The 19,595-nt window shown below is 43.3% G+C and overlaps 1 protein-coding gene across 7 annotated transcripts in view; it reads left to right on the top strand.

The window, feature by feature from the left end:
- The window catches only part of Gbf1 (golgi brefeldin A resistant guanine nucleotide exchange factor 1), a 138,672-nt gene that overhangs the window by 88,499 nt on the left and 30,578 nt on the right, over window positions 1–19,595 (top strand). For all 7 annotated transcript variants that reach the window (XM_029545453.1, XM_021205673.2, XM_021205666.2 and 4 more), the window contains exons 4-8: window positions 9,760–9,891; window positions 15,342–15,460; window positions 17,250–17,358; window positions 17,834–17,894; window positions 19,113–19,167. In XM_029545453.1, coding sequence (XP_029401313.1) covers window positions 9,760–9,891; window positions 15,342–15,460; window positions 17,250–17,358; window positions 17,834–17,894; window positions 19,113–19,167 — 476 coding nt within the window. The remainder of the gene's footprint in view (window positions 1–9,759; window positions 9,892–15,341; window positions 15,461–17,249; window positions 17,359–17,833; window positions 17,895–19,112; window positions 19,168–19,595) is intronic.

Here is a 19,595-nt window from a genome sequence, read left to right on the forward strand (position 1 = left end):
AGGTTTCTAGAGGCAGAATTATTCACAAGATGGATCACATTGAAGACATCATGTAAATCATCCCATGACAGAGACAGAAGTTGTTCATTTGACCCTCTTGACATGCCTTTTTTTTTTTAATTATGTGTTCATTTTATGTATGTGAGTACACTGTAGCTGTTTTCAGACACACCAGAAGAGGGCATCAGATCCCATTACTGATGGTTGTGAGCCACCATGTGGTTGCTGGGAATTTAACTCAGGACCTGTGGAAGAGCAGCCAGTGATCTGAACCTCTGAGCCATCTCTCCAGCCCCTCCCTCCTGACATTTCTATATCCAGAGGCATAGGGCAAAATTATTTGAGCACAATTCCTGTTTGGTTTTTCTGTCTCTGCTGACATATTCAAACTTAGCAGGGATTTTTAGGTCACCATAGTCTACTTTTCTCATTATGATATATGTTTTTTATTCAAGATTATACTTCTTCTGAAAGTCAGAGCTTGAGAATATTCTACAAATGAACTTTCTGAGGTGCTGGAAGTTTAGTAGTTAGAAGCTATGAGGTTTTTGGTCACCAGGGGACATAAAGAGTAGTGGTCCAAGCCTGGTATGATGACACACACCTTTAATCCCAATGCTTGGGAAGCAAAGGCAGGCAGATCTGTGAGTCTCAAGTCAGCCAGGGCTATATAGTAAAACAATATCTTTTAAAAAAGAGATTTGGGGACAGGCACCTGTCAGTGGCGATGTATGCCTTTAATCCCAGCACTGGGAGGCAGAGGAGATGGATCTACATGATCTTGGTCTATAAAGTAAGTTCCAGGACAGTCAAGGCTATACAGAGAAAACCTGTCTCAAAAACCAACAAACAGAGTTGTGTTCCAAAGCTGGGCATCATGACACGTACCTGAGATAAAAAAAAAGGCTGAAATAGCAGATCGCCATGAGATCAAGGCCAGCAAGTGCACCAATCTGATGACATAACACTTTAAAAAAAAGAAAGTGATCCACTCTCCACTCTTAACATTTAGGAGGCTAGCCGGTGTGGTGGTGCACGCCTTTAATCCCAGCACTTGGGAGGCAGAGGCAGGTGGATTTTTGAGTTCGAGGCCAGGCTGGTCTACAAAGTGAGTTCCAACTAGGACAGCCAGGGCTATACAGAGAAACCCTGTCTTGAAAAAACAAACAAAAACAAAAAAAACCAAAAAACCAAAAAATTTAAAAAAAAAAAAAAATCCAGGAGGCTAAAACAGGAGAATCCACAAGCTGGACCCTACCTTGGGGTGGTGCATAACAAGTGTAAGGCCAACCTTAGCCATATGGGATGCCCCTGTCTTCAAGGTGTATGCTGCTAAAGCAAGCACTGGAGCAACTCTGTCTTAAAAACAAAACAAAACAAATCAAACAGAGAACAACAACAAAAAACCAAAACCAGAATGGTAAAGGAGGAGCCATGTACTGTTAAAGACAGTTAAAGGTGAAGACTGTTAAAGGTAAAGCCTCTGATTATTAGCTTTAAAATTATCCAGACCTGTGAATGGTCACGTGGGCACATAAACTTGGTTTTAGAAACTAGTTAATTTCAGAGAAAAAAAAATTGCCAGAGGCAACTTCCACTAACCTGTAATTCCTAATCCTAAACTGATGTATCAAAGCTAGACAGGCCTGGCAACTGTACCCTGTTCTATGAGAGAAATGAAATAGAGAAATGCACTAGGCCAAGTCTTGGTTCCAGTACTAACCCTGGGACCGCGTAGAAAAATGCTTCACCTTTCTGATCCATAGTGTCTTCATCTACAGGAATTTCCTAATGACGGCAGGAAGAGTAATTTAACTAGAATTTAAAAAAGACTCCTTGGGCTGGAGAGATGGCTTGGTGGTTAAGAGCACCCACTGACTGCTCTTCTGAAGGTCCTGAGTTCAATTTCCAGCAACCACATGGTGGCTCACAACCATCCGTAATGAGATCTGATGCCCTCTGCTGGTGCATCTGAAGACAGCTACAGTGTACTTAGATATAATAATAAATAGATCTTTTTTTTTTTAAGACTCCTTAAAGAGCTAACACTTAAGATTATAAATACAAAATAAAGTATTTTTGAGTAAACACACACATGCAAGCTCTAACAAAGCCAGCTGCAGGAGAAAGGAAGCCCCACTGAAGTCCTGACAGTCGCCTGCTTTGGTTTTTTTCTCCCAACTCTTACCTATGAGCTTGCCTAGCATATGTCCACTTTTCAATCCAATGCTCATGGTGCTCTAGACTTGGGAGGTTGAAGGACAGAGGAAAGCTGGTGATTATCTTTGCTATTGTGATTATTTAGGAGTGAAGCCATGGGGCTGGAGACATGACTTAGTGGTTAAGAACACTTGCTCTTTCAGAGGATCCAAGCTTGGTTCTCACCAGTCACATCAGGCAGCTCACAACTGTCTGTAACTCCAATTCCAGTTGCTCCAACACCTCTGGCCCAGAAGACAGCTGGACTCACACATACTCACATGTAGCCACACATACCTTCACATAATTAATAATAAGAAAATAAGCCTGCTGGCATACGCCTTTAATCCCAGCACTTGGGGAGGCAGAGGCAGGAGGATCTCTGACTTTGAAGCCAGCCTGGTCTACAGAGTGAGTTCCAGGACAGCCAGGACTACACAGAGAAACCCTGTCTCAAAAAAGAAAATAATAATAATTTTTTTTTTAAATGAAGATAAGTCAGATGGTGGTGGTGCATGCTGGTTCTCTGTGAGTTTGAGGCCAGCCTATCCATAAAGCGAGTTCCAGGACAGCCAGGATTACATAGAGAAATCTTGACTCAAAAAGAAAAAAAAAAAAAGGAGTGAAGCCATTGTGGTGGTATATGTCTCTATCTCAGCACTCAGGAGGTGGAGGCAAGCAGTTCTCTGTGAGTCTGAGAGCTGACCTGGTCTATGTAGAGAATCCAGACAACGTAGGGATACATAAAGAAACTCTTTCTCAAAAAACATATGTAATGATTACTTTTTTTTATTAAATTAAAATTTTAAAAAGATTTCAGGGCTGGAGAGATGGCTCAGAAGTTAAGAGCATGAGCATCAGGCACAAATATGGTATACAGACATACATACAGACAAATATTCATACATGTAAAATAGAAATAAATCTTTCAACAGAAAAATTAAAAGGAAGGCAAGTTAGGGGCTTGCCCTCAGATCTACACAAGAGCACGTGTACACACACACACACACACACACACACACACGCGTGCGCACATGCATCACGTGCATGCACATTTGCTTGGGTATAAATGCTCCCTGTGTGCATTTCTACCCATAGAGGCCAGAAGAGGACATTAGAACCCTTGGAGCTGGAGTTACATCTCTTAAGCCTCCAAGGTAAATATTTTTATAAAGTGAAAATAAAAATATTTTGGAAAGTATTCACTTTTTAATCTGCCAACCGACCCAACTTGGGTCTTGTTTTAAACGTCTGTGTTACTTTAGGGCTCTACTTTCCGGTAAGATCGTTTGTTTATTGGTTGGTGCTGGGCACCGAGGCCAACCTTGCAGGTATTAGGCGAGGGCTCTATCACTGCCCTTACCTCGGCCTTAACTCAGGGTTGAGACAGGGTCTCACTGAATTCCTCTGACCGATCTTGAACTCCATCTGTAGCTCAACCAGCCTTTGAATCTATAAACCTCTTATCTCCGTCTCTTAAGCAACTGATATTACAGGCATGAGCTACACAGCTGCCTCCAATTTGATTGAGTGGCTAGACTTTGATTAAACACAAGATTCATCAGCTTGCACATTTAAGGGTTAAAGTCCAAAAGTCTGAGGATTAGAAATCATAAACTTATATATCCTTCCAACTGTCTTGATAATTTGCAGGCCATGTTCACGAGTACCCAGAGATGATAGAGTCAGAAATGACATAAAACTCATCCTTCGTAGATATCTGCCACAAAAAGTTTCAAGATAACCAGTGAATAAAGGGGCTCTTGTGTGTGCTCTCTGGCTGGATCACCTTGTCAAACAAAGTCTCGACCATCTTTCTGTCCTTTCAGCACAATTTTCCCTATGGGGGAGATTAGAGGATGTGAAACACAGTCCAACCACACATGAGCCAATAACAGACTGCTTTCTGTAAACCTCTGTGCCGGAGGTACTTGTACTGTTTTCTGCAGTTAAGTAGAGTTAACCTGTCCTGCTTGAGATCACATTTCACTTCCCCTTTAAGATGGTAAAACATGCTGGAGAGATGGCTCTATGGTTAGAAGCACTTGTTTCTCTTGCAGAAGACCCAGATTCAGTTTCCATAACCCACATAGTGGGTCAAAGCCATCTGTAATTCCAGTGGCAGGGGATCTGACACCCTCTTCAGACCTCTGAGGGCACCAGGCTCACACATGGTATGCAGACATACATGTAGGCAAAACACTTATACATAAAGTGAGATTAGCTTAAGGGTAGGGGCACACAAGGAACATACTTTACTGTCTGTCAGTACAGTGCATGAATCCTGGTTGGAACAGCAGTCAAGGTTGGCTCACTGAGGGCATCCCTGCTAGATGGCATGGGTGCTACCTATCACTTTATGCAAATCCTATTCCATTGCCTGGGAAAAGAACTTGAATGCCTTTCTCCTCAACAGTAAACTGCTTGATAATTGTGGTGCTGTATATCCTGTAATCTGAGCTTCAGGAGGCTGAGAAGGAAGGATCCATTGAGCCCAGGAGTTTGAGAGCAGCCTGGGCAACATTAGTGAGACAGGACATACTTAGGCCATTTGATTCTCTCAGGAACCCATACCACCATCTCCATTTTTCACTAATAAAGAAGTGAAGACTTCCATAAATTCTGATACTCAAGGTCGTACCATAAAAGGAAAACAGAATTTGAATGTAGGTCTTGTTAACTCCAAAGCCAGGGTACATAAACCTGCATTACATTCTTTAAAAATATACCAAACTATTTCTTTTTCTTTAAGGAGCAAGTTTAAAGGGTTTGTTTATTTTTATTTAATGTACATTGTTGCTTTGCCTCCATGTCTTACTGTGTTTGGATGCCAGATCCCCTGGAACTGGAGTTACGGATAGTTGTAACCTGCTTTGTGGATGCTGGGAATTGAACCCAGATCCACTGGAAGAACAGGCAGTAGTCCTAACTGCTAAACTATCTCTCGAGCCTCAGCACCAAGTTATTTCTATAGGGTGACTAACTATGACTAAAATGACAAATAAAATGCTCAACTATCCTAGGATTTAGTTTCTTCTGTTCTTCTTCTCCAACCAGTGCTCTACACTGTTATTGATTGGAATACTGCCCTCTAAATTAAGCCTTAGGTTTGTCCAGGTTCACTCCTAATCCAGGAGGGAGAGCCAGGCCCCTTTAACAAGGCCAGCAGTCTAAATGAGGCCCGTAGGGACTGTCCTCAAATATCGGCTTGAGGACAGACTGAGCCATCTTTCTCCCTGGAGCACAAGTTTGATGTGTGAGCTTTAAACACTAGGTTTTTTGGTGGGTTTTTTTTTTTTTTTTTTCCTAGAGGGAACCAGTGAGCAATTGGTCTGTAACATACAGGCAAGCTAAAGCTGCTATAGTTCTTACTCTGCATGCACTATTACCACCAAGCCCAGACTCAAGCAGGCAGTTTCAAAGCCCAGGAGAAATTAAAAACTTGTGTTGCCCTACTTTATAGCATGTTGGTGCACCCCAGCTTCATGCAGCCATTGCACTTGGAACAGCTTTTTCAATCAAAATTCTTCTTATCCAGTAAAAAGTTTCATTCCCCAGTAGCAGCAAGAAGAGAAGATACTGTGTAAGTTTATTATCAATTACTGCCCTGTCAGGTATCTACAGAGAACTTAAATAGAAAATACAAAAAGAAAACTCCAAACTGATATTAGTAAAATTTCTAGCTAATGAGCCTAAGAGGTCAGTAGCCAAAGCCAAGAATCTCCACATCCCTTAAGCATGGAAAATCCCACTTACTCCCTTCTCGTCAACAACCAGAAGTGTTACTACAGCAGGGCATCATGAGTTCCTGGTGCTGTCAGTACTGAGGGGTCTTGAGTGCTTCTGCTACCCTCTTACAAGATCTTTGTGATACAGGGACATTTCCATTTTACCTGTGGTGGGGACCAAAGCATCAGAACTGTGCTGCAGGAGCTCACGTGAGTCTTCGAGGAAACAGTTAGCAGTCCATGGGAGCAGCAGGCCTTTGATTAGTCACATGTCACTCTGCAAAGTGCTCAGAAAAATGCCCAAGGCAGCCGAACCTAAATATAAAATCTTGAAAGGTTTGGGGAATGATGCCACAAAAGAAGGAGCAATAGCCAGGCTGCCAGCACATGTCCCATCAACAGTGTCCATCTGTCTGTCTCTCTTATCCCAACTCTGCAATACTGCATTTCTGGTAATGTTGCATTCCAGGCCAAAGTGTATGGTTAATATTTTTGACAGCTACATGCGACAGATAATGACTTTTTAAGAAAATTCTTTATGTTTGGGCCTTGAGAGATGCCTCAGAGCAAAGAGCACTTGTCTCTCTTGCACAGGACCCAGTTCTGTTCCCAGCACCTACATGGTGGCTCAAAATCATTCCTGACTCCACTTTCAAGGAACTTGATACCTGCTTCTTACCCAGGCATGCACATGGTGCACATACATACACAGGCAAAACACCCATACAATAAAATAAATCCAAAAAAATATTTAAAAGTATTTTTAGTTCCAGTTTGCTTAATGAGACCCTTACACACACACACAAACACACACACACCAGACAAAAGAAAGCCCGTGTGGTTCCACACCCCTGTCATTCTAGCACTTAGGAGTTAGAAACAGGAGGACAAGGAGTTCAAGAATAGTCTAGGCTACATACAATCTTGTTTCAAGGGGGAAAGAAATCTAAAAGTGCCTGAGGTTCAATAAAGTGACTCTGAGCATCAAACCAAAATACAATCCATAAAATAAAAACTGATAATTGGGTTTCACGGGAAGGTGGTGGTACACACCTTTAACTCCCAACATTCAGAAGGCAGAGGCAGGTGGATCTCTGAGTGAGTTTGAGGCCAGCCTAATCTACAGAGTGAATTCTAGAATAGTCAGGGTTATACAGAGAAACCCTGCTCAAAATAAATAAATAAAAAGAAAATATGTCTGCTGTATAAGTTCGAGGCCAGCCTGGTCTACAAAGTGAGTTCCAGGACAACCAGGGCTATACAGAGAAACCCTGTCTCGAAAACAGACAAACAAACAAACAAAAAGAAGTGTCATAGAGCAGCGGTGCTCAGCCTTCCTAACGCCTTGTCCCTTAACACAGTTATGTTCCTCATGCCATGCTGACCCCAACCACAAAGTGATTTTCTGTGTTACTTTATAACTGTAATTATGAATTGTAATATAAATATCTTTGTTTTCTAATGGATGTAGGCAACCCCTGTAAAAGGGTTGTTCAACCTATAAATGGGTCACGACCTACAGGTTGAGAACCATTGCTTAAATGGACAGGTGATAGTAAACTGGAGATCCCGATGCCCTTCAGCCAGTGGATGGCTACAGAAACTATAGAACTTACAAGGGGAATAGAATAGTATTTAGCAGTATGTAGGGACAAACCACTGATATGCAGCAGCTTGGGTAAATATCTCAAGTATACCAAACACAGTCATGTTTTAGATGACCGACAGACATTGTACATTGTGTTCCTAAAGCAGCAAGAGAAGGTAGTTTTAATTTGTGTGTGTGTGGTCACTAGTTCATGCAGATGTGCATACAGAACATCAGACATTTTCCTCCATTGCTATCTTCCTTATTTTGGGGGACAGAATTTCTTATTGAACCTAGAATTCACCTTGTCAGCTAGGAGGGCTCCTGTCTCTGCCCTTCACACTGGAGTTAGAGGCTTTTTTTACCCAGGTGCTGGAGGTCTGAACCCAGGCCCTCGTGCTTATGCAGCAAGCACCTTACTCAGCCATTCACCAGTCTAATGGTACTTCTTAAGGTGCCCTTAAACAGTATTATGTATTTCACCCTTCCTAACTGTATTCTCTCTGCCTTAATGTCTGTTAACACACATGTGCGTGCTCTTACACACACACACACACACACACACCTAACTTAATGTCTGTTAACACACATGTGCATGCACACACACACACACACACACACACACACATACACATTTCTTTTTAGTTTTTTCTGTAAGTCATCAATCTCTAGGTGGATCCAGTGGGGAATGAGAAGCAGGTTTTGTGCAGCTGATGTGATCACTATACAGACAGCCTTGGAAAATACTACCCAATCTGCCAGTTAATTAAAGCGTTAATCTGGGAAGCAGGCAGCCCAGAAAATGTTTACTCTGAGAGGAGGAAAGGTAGGGACTGAGTAGGGAGTGTCCTACATTTGCATGAAAATAAAGGTTCGTAAGGATGAGTGCGCACATGGGCACCTCCTCCCCTCAGTCTCTAAGGTGGGATAGATAGCCTTGATGATATCCCTAAAAGATCCTGGCCTGTTTGGGAAAACTAAAAAGGGAACTAGCTCTGAAACTCAAACCACAGTAGAGTAGAAAGAAGCGAATTTAACTGTCAGCAAAGTCAGGTAGGCATGAAGTCCAGAGTAGTGTGTCTTACCCTGGACTGAAATCTGCTACAGTAGAAGTATGTGCTGGCAGTGAGGTAGGGTAGATGTGTGGTTTGGGAATTGTAGAACCATGTAGATCTCAACTCTACTTATTGTGTGATTTGAGGCCAATCTAGATCTTCTCTAAACCATCATACATCTCAAAGATGTGATGCTCCTTCATCTCAGGACAGTTAGCTACCTGTGTGCTCTGGGAAAGAAGGAGGGAGGGAGGGAGGGAGGAAGGAAGGAAGGAAGGAAGGAAGGAAGGAAGGAAGGAAGGAAGGAAGGGGAACGGAAGGGAAGGGGAAAGGGAAAGGGAAGGAAAGGAAAGGAAAGGAAAGAAGGTTTTGTTTAAGACCTTGCAAGATTACAAACTGTCACTGTGACTGGAGGCTGGCTGCTCAGTCTTTTGCTTATTTCAGGCTTCCTTTCTGTCAGGGAACTGAAATCAGGTTTCCCTCTCTCCCAGGAATTTCTTTAGTTAACAAGGTAAAGCTTGCCTGTGTATCACTAAAGAAATGGTGAAATGAGTGTAGAAAATGGACTCATGCTATTGATTATATTAAATAAGTATTGTTGGTTCCTTTCCTTTTTTATTTTTGTTTGTGTTTTGAAACGAGAGTAGCCTGCTATGTAGTCCTGGCTGGCCTGGAACTTGCCGTGTAGATAAGACTCCCTTCAAACATGTAGTGATTTTCCTACTTCTGCCTCCTGAAAACTGGGGTTAGAATATGAACTGTCACACCTGATGTCCAGCTATTGTTAATTTTTTTTTATTGTGCTCAAGGGCTGAGAATGTAGCTCATTGGAAGAATAGTTGCATGCGCAGTGTCCTGAACTCAGTCTCAAGCATACAGACAACAGTAATGAAACAATATTCTTATGACAAAAAAACTCCATTTTAATCAACTTACTGTTAACTTTCTAAATGTTCTTTAAAAAAAAAAATTAATCTTTTAGAGCTAAACCCTAAACCTTTTACAGATAAAATGGTAGTGTCGGGAACTTAATTCAAGGTATTTTAGGGGGAAGAAGATTGACCCAAACAAGGAGACCTCTAACTTCATTCAACAGACAAAAATGACCTTTTGCCAGGATTAACTTTTGTTAGATAGTGTCTTTTCATTTTTGATTTGTGGGGGTTTTTTTGTTTTGTTTTTTCTGCAGAACTCTCAGAGATTGAGCCAAATGTATTCCTTCGTCCATTTCTGGAAGTCATTCGCTCTGAAGACACCACTGGTCCTATCACCGGCCTGGCACTCACCTCTGTCAACAAGTTCCTGTCCTACGCACTCATAGGTAAGCACTTAGGCTTTAGTGAACATTTGCAGCACTCCATCTCCTGCTTCATAGGCCTTAGAGCAGCTGATTTTCCCAGCTGTCCCTTTCCTGGTAGAGACATAGGCTTACGTATTCCTCCTGGTGCTAATTGGTTGGGTTATCCATGGAAGGAGAGAAGAAAGAAGATTGCCTGGACTCTAGTTTCCACCACACTTTGGAGAGTTAAGAGTGTGGTACCCTTGCAGGTTTACTTTGCCTTTTTTGAAAACTACTTTTATTTATTTATTTATATGCAAAGGAGCAAGCATGTTTCTAAAATTACACAAAACAGGAAGCAGGGAAAAGGGACATGCACAGAAAGGTCCCCACACAGAGGTCAGAGGACAATCTGTGGCATAGGTTTTCTTCTCCCATCATGTGGGTCCCAAAAATAAAACTCAGTCATTAGGCTTGACAGCAAGTTCCTTTATGCACTGAGCCATCCCTCCCTCTGGCTGGTTTGCCTTATTTTCCAATTTTGTGCTGATTGTAAGAAAACTATGTAGAGATCTCTGAAAGAAAAGAAGTCCTTCTCTGTCTTAGCACCAAAATTTCTTCTTTAAGTAAATGGTGTTAGTGACATGGCTTGATTGCTCTTATCTTTTTCTTGATGCATATAAATATGAACACACAGTCACCCCTCCGTATACACTCATCTTAAGACATACTCCCCCCTCCATAGACACACTCATCTTAAGACGGGTCTTTCTGTGTAGCCTGGAAGTTGAAGTCCTCCTGCCTCAGCCTCCCAAGTACTGGATATAGGCAGTATTATCTTTTTTTTTTTAAAGATTTATTTATTCATTTTATTTTATGTGAATATGTGTGTCCGTATATACATATATGTGTATGATATATATATAATCACCACATGCATGCAGGTGTCCACAGAGGCCAGAAGAGGGCGACAGACTCTCCTGACACTGTAGTTACTGCATTTATGAGCAACCCCAGCTAGGTGCTGGGAACTGAACCTGAGTTTTCTGGAAGAGCAGAGTATTCTTAACTGATGAGCCATCTCACCAGCCTGATTACCCCCCCTTTTTTTTTTAAGTGGGAGGGAGGGAATATATGTTCTGTATTTCACATAATAGTGTTTATTTGATGTATACACATAATTATATAGTTTATTTATTCCTTACATTGTAGGAAAACACACATACACACCCCTATACTTTTACCTTTTAACCTTTTTTTTTTTTTAAGACAGAACACAAGGCGGCCTCAGATTCATTATATAGAAAGGGTACTGTGACTTTCCAGTCTTCCTGCCTTTCCCTTCCATACTGGGATAATAATCCTTTTGCTCCCACATCCACTTTTAAGAAGTGTTAGGATCAAAACAGTGGCTTCATGCATTCTAGGCAAGCAGTCTACATCCACAGCCCCCTTTAATCAAATCGAAGAAAATAATTCCATAGTTTTAGTCATGTCTACAGTATTGTGCAACTATTCCTAACAAATGTTTCTCAAACTTTTTTATGCCCCAACAGAAATTTAATTATTTCATAATTGCCCATTTTTCTTCCTCATTCATCCTTGATATAATGGTGTTTTTTTATTTAATGTTTACATTATTATCTTTTTAAAGCCATTATAAATAAGCTGAAATAAACACCTGCGTTCCTGTGGCCTTTTTTTACTAATTTTATTTCTGTGTGAAGTATTATAAGTGTTACATTTTATAGATTGCTTCCACAGTAGGTTAGAGCATTTTCGTCCCTACCAGCAATGCCCTGGGAATTTCCATTTCTCCTTGCTGTCTTCAGCCCTGAGTATTACCAGTTTTCTGTTTTGTGTGTGTGCCACTTTGGTGGGCAAAAATCTGTATGTTGTTTTATTTCCTTGAGGTTGAAGGATTGAGTTTCTTTTGTCTCTCTTTTGGATTTGTTTTAACAGGTGTAAAATCTCTTTGTATAGTAGGGATGAGAGCCCATTATCTATTATTGTATTGTAAGTTTTGTTCTCAGTTTATACCTCTTATCGCACTCAGTCAAGAGTGGATCTCTGGTTTTTGTCTGTTTGTCTGTTTGTTTTCACTAGTAGGACTTGAAGCCAGGTCCTCACACCTGCTAAGCAAGGACTCCACCTCCAAGAGTTGTGTCTCCCTCAGTCAGCTTGGGAAGTGTGCATTTGGGTTCCTTTTTTAGTTGATCTTGTCACTTAGAATTTTAGATGTATCCCCCTATTACAACCCGTGGGAAAAAATGAAGAGCAAAGAAAACAGGCAGCTGTTTTTGTTCCAAAATGGAGAGACAAGGTGAGATGAGGCTCAGGTTCGAGTCAGCAGAAGCAAATGAATGAATGACCTTTAAGTACAGGAAGAGAAAACTCCTTACCTTCTCTAGAAAATTGGATTTGTTTAGCTAACGTATCAGGATACTGAGCAGGAGTCTCGGGTGTCAGCCAGGTCGTGAGTGGGTAAGGTCTCTACCTCTCCAGGCACAGGAGCCTCAGCTTCATGCATTCCTGTAACTGCCAGCCTTGACCTGAGCACCACCTGCAGGTCATGTCTCTTCACAGCCTCCCGCAGCTGCCCTTCTGCCTCTTTCCCTTTGATCTTTTCTCCTTCCTCTGTCCCCTTCCTGGACTTGGCAAAGAGGCTGGTCATTGGAGACCTCAGGCCAGCTGGTTAATGGGGTTTCCTGTTGTGGGAAAGGAGAATGCTGGGGGTGATGATCGCTATAGGCATGCGAAACAGACACCAAGGCTGACAAGTCTCTCTGAAGCTGACTACCAAGTGACTAGACGACGAGGACCTGAGGGAGTTTGGCAGGATATAAGGTCTGATGAGCTCAAGCCAAGGAACCCTGAGTTTCTGCGACCTCCTAGTAGAAATCACTCACTGCCCTGTGGACCCTGCAGCCCAAGGCTTCTGAGATTATTCTCTGCTCCACAGGACAACCTTTAGCTTCATCTATGCATCTGCCAGGTCAGGAGTTGCAGCACTGACTGGCAGTAGCTTGCTGGCAGGCTCTACCTGTGATTCTAAGGACCCATCACTAGTACCTGCCTTCTTGAAAAATGGACTTTGTTCAAGTTGAAGGGATGAAAAGACAATGTGATCAAAGTAATTTAAACCACTTTATCACGAAATTACTGAAAGAGAGGAAGAGACAGACTCCCAGGAGCCTTGAGATGTGAGCAAGGCTGCTGTTCACTGAACTCTGACATGCCATTTAATACTAAGAAAGCCCTAGCTTTCCTGTGGCCCTGAAGACCTCCATAAGGACTTTGAAGCAGGGCTGCAAGAGTGTTTAGGCAGGGGCCATAAGGAATGGGATTTTCCCTGCTGATTGAGGGAGCCAGGAGGGTGATGGGTGGAGAGGCTGGATCATCACTGGCTCTGAGTCCTCAAACGCATTCCCTTTGCATGTCTCTCTAGAAGCCACTTGGTACTTAGAAGAGGGATGTTGCAAGTAAGACGGAGTCTTGGACATGTCAGAGGCTAGTGCCAAGAAGACAGTAGAGAAAAAGACAACACAAGTACTCACAGTTAATAGAAGTCTCCTGGCTCATTGTTGCAAGAGAAATGCTCAGGTTTCTTGGCAATCCCCCAAGCTTTAGGCTCAGGAACTCCATTAATTTCAGGTTCCAAAAAAGGGAAAATTGCCAGGTGTGGTGGCACACACCTGGGAAGCCCAGCACTCTGGAACAGAGGCAGGGGGACAAAGGTTAGCCTGGTCTAGTGAGTTTCAGGCAAGCCAGGGCTGCATATCCAGACCTTGTCTCACAAATGAAGAAAAAGGAGGGAGGGTGGCAAGACCTGACTCCTACACCCCATCAGGAGGGCTCTGGCTCTCCGCACTGCCTCAGCCTCAGCACAGCCTGGGCATCATCATGCGTTGCCTTCTTCCCTGCTTTTCTCTCTAAGCACCGGGATGAAGTCTTGAGAGCAAGCAGCCTTCTGCAGGTCTCTCAGCATCACTGGGGGCAGCTTCTCAGCCTGCTCCTAGTGGCTGTTTGCCACAAGAGTGAAAGCAGAGTTTCTGTCTCCACAGAAGTTACCATCAGCTTCTCACCTCTTTTCCACAGCCGAAATCCTGCCTGCTCCCGGTCCCCAGCCTCCATTGTTTCTTTTTCCGCCTACAGCCTGGTTAGTTAAAGAAAGGACAAGAGTTTTTTTAAGCTGGGTGTGTTCAGCACATGCTTTATAATTCCAGCACTTGGAAGGCAGACGAAGGAGGATAAGGAATTCAGGGCCACACTTAGCTTCATAGTGAGCTCAAGGCCAGCCTAGACTTCATCCTGTCTTAAAAAACAAATCTAAGTAGATGAAAACAAGTTAATTGGAGTAGGTAGCAGGGTCTTTCTATATTATAGTCCTGGTTGGCTTCAGACTCCTAATTCTCCTACCTCTGCCTGGCAAGTTCTGGGATTCCATGTGTCTGTCTCAGTACCACCATTCCTGCTGAGTGTTGTTTTCAGTGAGAATGAATGTAAAGAGCCTTGGATCTGCTGTAGTTTGCCACCCAGAGCAGTACTGGTAGCTCAAACCATCTGCTTCCCCTCATTCCCTTATTCAGTTGCACCAGAACACACAACCAAAACAACCAAAGAGAAGTCATGCTAAAGATGAGAAGGGAAAAGCTGTAACCTTGGCATTCAGAAGTCTGACTCTGCCTGCTCCTATTTCAAGACCCCTCCACTACAAAATGAGTAGCTTACCACTAGTGATTCCTCAAGTGTGTCCCTGGACCAGCAGAATCCACCACCTGAGATCTTAGAAATGCAGGTTCTTAGGCTCCACTGTATCCCTACAAAATCAAAGCTTCTAGGGCCTCAGTTAGTAAAGCGTTTGCCACACAAACATGAGGGTCTTGAGTTTGGAACCCTAGTACCCAGAGAAAAGCTGAGTACTGTAACGCTAGCTCTGGAGAGCTGAAGAAAGGGGGCTCACTGTGGCTGGATGGCCTCATCACTGAGCTCCATGGAGAGGCAGAGGGAGAGGGAGAGGGAGAGGGGGAGGGGGAGGGAGAGGGAGGAGAGGGAGAGGGAGAGAGAGAGGAACAGAAGAAGCTTCTAGAAGTGAGCCAGGCTGTGTGTGTGCTTAACAAACACTACAGGTAATTTTGATACATAGGAAGTGCTTTTTTGACTTGATGGAGAAAATTCCCTTTTTCTTTTCTTTCTTTCCTTTTTTTTTTTTTTTTGAGACAAGTTTTCTCTGTGTAACCCTGGCTGTCCTGGAACTTGCTCTGTAGACCAGGATGGCCTTGAACTCACAGAGACCCACCTGCTTGGCTTAAAGACCTGTACTACCACCACTAGTATTATGGGTAAAATTTTTAGGTTGCTAAAAAAAATCAAAACAATAGGTTAGGAGACTCCTGAGAAGGCCAGGGTCTTCTCCAAGCAGTCTATAGACAGGCCATTTTCCCTTTCCTGTCCTCTTGACATAATTTAATCTGTTCCTTTTGCTGGAGCAGATCCAACTCATGAAGGCACAGCAGAGGGCATGGAGAACATGGCAGACGCTGTCACACACGCCCGTTTTGTGGGCACAGATCCTGCCAGTGATGAAGTTGTCCTGATGAAAATCCTTCAGGTAAGTGGGAGGGGAGAACAACCAGGCTAATGGCCAAGAGCTGGTTTGCTGGCTCTACTCCCTGGGTCTGCCGGCAGCAGCGAGACGGACGCTGAGCTTTGATTCCACTGAGGCTCTAGAGACTGTTTTCAAACAAGGAGCTCAGGTACCCAGAGTAAAAGCTTTTTCTAAGGGAAATAATCAAGAGCTTTAAATGAACTGGGATCAAATACCAGAAACCCTTACTCCATCTTGTGCCTCTGGTAGACTGTGTCTGTGTCGTCCATCTGGTAGGCCTGTGGGCTAGAGTTTCAGTGAGTTATGAACTATGTCAGGACTGTGCGAAGCAAAGAGAGGATTCCCACATCAGGTACATGGGAGTCGCCATTTTGAGTTTTTGTTTTGGGTTTTTTTGTTGCTGTTGTTTTGAGTCAGGGTTTCTCTGTGTAGCCCTGGCTGTCCAGGAACTCACTCTGTAGAATAGGCTGCCCTCAAACTCAAGATCCACCTGCCTCTGCCGCCAGAGTGCTGGGATTAAAGGTGTGCACCACCACACTTGGTTTAATTTTTTTTTAAATTTTTAAATTTTTTTGTTTTTGTTTGGTGGGGGCAGGGTCTCATATAACTAAGGATGACCTTGAATTCTTATTCCTGTTTTGATCTAGGTAAAATGTTGTGACATTTTACCTAGCTTTAAGGTCAGCTTACTTCTTGCTAACTTTAAAAAAAAAAAAGAAAGAAAGAAAGAAAGAAAAGAAAAGAAACCCTGAAATTGGGCATGGGCATGGATACTTGTAATTAGAGCTCATAGGAGTCTGAGGCTGGAGACCACAAGTTCTGCCCAATCTGGACTAAATAGCCTGATCTTATCTCAGACCAAACCGGCGGTAAGGAGAACCTCACCCCTAAACTGGGCATGTTGCTCACTGGTAGAGCACTGGCCTAGCATATGTGAGTTTGATCTCCTGAGGAGTTAGCTGAAGTGAACTTCAGAGGAAGAGGAGGAGGGGGAGGGGGAGGAAGAAGTGGAAGAAGAGGAGGAGGAAAGAAAAAGGAGGAAGAGGAGGAGGAGAAGAATTACTTAAAATTTACTTGCTAGGTCCATTTTGTTATTTTGGTTGGTTGGTTGGTTGGTTTTTCAAAACAAGATTTTTCTGTGTAGCCCTGAGTGAGTTAGCTCAGTGCCTTATAGGCATGAAGAGAGAAGTGTTAGATTCCCCAATACTCATGTAAATCCCCACGCTTAAGTGGTGAGTATACACAGAGTCCCAGAGAAGCATAGACAAGAGGATCCTGGGTATTGCTGATCAGCCAGTCTAGCCTAATGGATGAGTTCTAGGTCAGTGAGAGACCCAGCCTTAAGTGAAGTTGGTCCACATTTCTGATGTTGATACCCATGTATTAGCGTGTCCTCCACATCCCCAAACTACACGCATAAAACTACACACATGAACATGCACAGAGCACAAGCAATGATGATGACAATGAGGAGGAGAAGGAGGAAGACGAGGAGGGGGAGGGGGAGGAAGAAGAGAAAAGAAAAAGAAGGAGGAAGAGGAGGAGAAGAAGAATTACTTAAAATTTACTTGCTAGGTCCATTTTGTTATTTTGGTTAGCTGGTTGGTTGGTTTTTCAAAGATTTTTCTGTGTAGCCCTGGCTGTCCTAAAACTTGCTCTGTAGACCAGTCTTCCAACTCAGAGATCCACTTGCCTCTGCTTCCCAAGGAAAGCCCAGCTCTCTAGGTGTGTTTACAAATCAGCTCTACTCACCCTGCTTTGTTCATCAGTGTCTTTTCTTTCTCCCTTGTAGGTTCTCCGAACTCTGTTGCTAACCCCAGTGGGTACCCACTTAACAAATGAATCTGTATGTGAGATTATGCAGTCTTGCTTCCGGATTTGCTTTGAAATGAGACTCAGTGGTAGGTCCTTGAATACTAGGTCTTTCATCCTCCTGGGGCCGGTATATGAGTGTGTATACAGGATGCTGTCTCTGAAGCTCAGAGAAACAGGATTTATCCATTGTCCACCTTGGGTAACCTTAACAGGTTGTTCTGAAGCTAGAATAGAGTTCTCAACCCACTGTTGTAGGGCAGGAGTTGGGATGAATCTTAGTCAGACTCACTTCCAGAACCAAATCTTCTCCCTTGGGGTTTCTGGAATTGACACCAATTGATAACCCAAGAAAACCCTTCTAGTGTGTCCCCTTTTTCCTGACTCCATAGTACCACCTAGTGGTCTGGTAAAGTTATAGCTCCAGGCTGAGCTCGAGCTGGTTTTAATAAGTTTGGCATAATCCTTGGTAAACACAGTTTGGAGGGGAGTCTGTTCTGAGAGGTCTCCTGATAATAGCACAGCAAGTAATGACACCTGTGTTATTTGTTTTTGCCTGTGCAGAGTTATTGAGAAAATCCGCAGAGCACACTCTGGTAGACATGGTGCAGCTGCTCTTCACAAGGTAAACCTGCTGCTGTTTGCTTCTGCCCGGCTGCCCAGCCTCCTGAGTCTGCCTGCTTCCACACAGCCACTTTAGGGACCTGGCCAACCCCACAACCACATCAGAGGCCAGTGGAACTGTAGATAGCAGAAGTTCTCTGGGCCACATCAGAGGCCAGTGGGACTGTAGATAGCAGAAGTTCTCTGGGCGCAGGGTTACTGAGCAAGGGAGAAGGAGGAGCACCCCTGTGGCCTCAGGGAAGCAGAGGGTTAATCTCTGCTTCCCAAACTGTGTCTGTTTCTGTGCAGGGAGCATCTGGGAAAGGGAGCACAGAGAAGACGCCAGATTTAAGCAGCCTGGAGCAGGTTGCCAAGCTCCCTAAACTTAGCCTGATTTTGTACAAGAAGGCCAAGGCTTGGGTAGCCAACAATTGTAAAAGCTGACTTAATTGTCCTTTACCTTGGCTTGCTGGGACTTCCTGATTTTAGCACTTAAAAGTTCCATATCCTATAAGATCCTTTAGTTCCAGGGAAACCTCGATCTTTGACTTCCCTAAGAAAGACTCTCTCAGGTGGTGGTGCACACCTTTAATCCCAGCACTTGGGAGGCAGAGGCAGGCAGATTTCTGAGTTCAAGGCCAGCCTGGTCTACAGAGTGAGTTCCAGGACAGCCAGGGCTACACAGAGAAACCCTTTCTCAGGGAAAACAAACAAACAAACAAACAAAAAAAGGACTCCCTCATTTGGAGCCTAGGAAACCTTTCTGTCCTAGATCACATTGCCTATTCTATACTTCCTTTCCAAAGATACACTGAGAGAAGAATCAAAGCAATGACTTTTCAACCAATGAGATTTCTTTTTGCTTTCAGGCTTAATCCCTATTATCTGTACATTAAACTGTTCTTGGATTCTGCTACTGAGAATTTCTTTCACCATGGATTTAATGCCTTTGAAACACCAACATGCTTTTACCCCTTTCTATGCCTGACTATCTCTTGGCCTTCAGACTCCAAGGGTGTTTAGTCACTCTGTCCCAGTGACTACTCTGTATCTTACATATTACAATTCCTATAGCTCCAAAGTTCTAAAGGGGATGAAATTAGCTTGTGTCTAACTAGCTTCTTACAAGAGTAAACTAAGAGACAAGATACTGTGTGCCAATGTACCATTGCCATATCAGGTCTAGAGAAGAATATTGTCATTATCCCCAATGACAGTCATACTATTCTCTGTCTTATAGGTTACCTCAGTTTAAAGAAGAACCCAAGAGCTATGTGGGAACCAACATGAAGAAGGTGGGGTCTGAAAGTTTGTCTGCTGTCCCCTGTCCAAACCACCATAACTTCTGAACTTCAGTACTACTATTTCTTAGTAGCAAAGACATGTTTTCGCTTAGATGGGTCTACTTGTAATAACTGTCACTCCTATAAGTCAGAGATATACCTCCCGTGTGTGTCTCCTTTCTCCACCTTTCCTCTCTGACCTACCTGTCTTTGTTGACCAACCACATATGCTAGTGAGTCAGTCCTTAAGGAAACTGGATCTGGCCATCCCATTTGGTTCAGTCTTGTCAGCAAGTAAGAGTCCTAAAGAGGCTGTGCCCCAAATCCCCTCCTAATGCTGAATAAGCCTGGGCTTGTGCTTACAATAGTCTCTGTTGAAGAGGTCAAATCAAGCTGTACTCTGGATCAAAGGGCTCTCAGATTGCTGAGAAAAGAATGGT

Source organism: Mus pahari, chromosome 1, assembly GCF_900095145.1.
Source record: "Mus pahari chromosome 1, PAHARI_EIJ_v1.1, whole genome shotgun sequence".
NCBI classification, from domain to species: domain Eukaryota; kingdom Metazoa; phylum Chordata; class Mammalia; order Rodentia; family Muridae; genus Mus; species Mus pahari.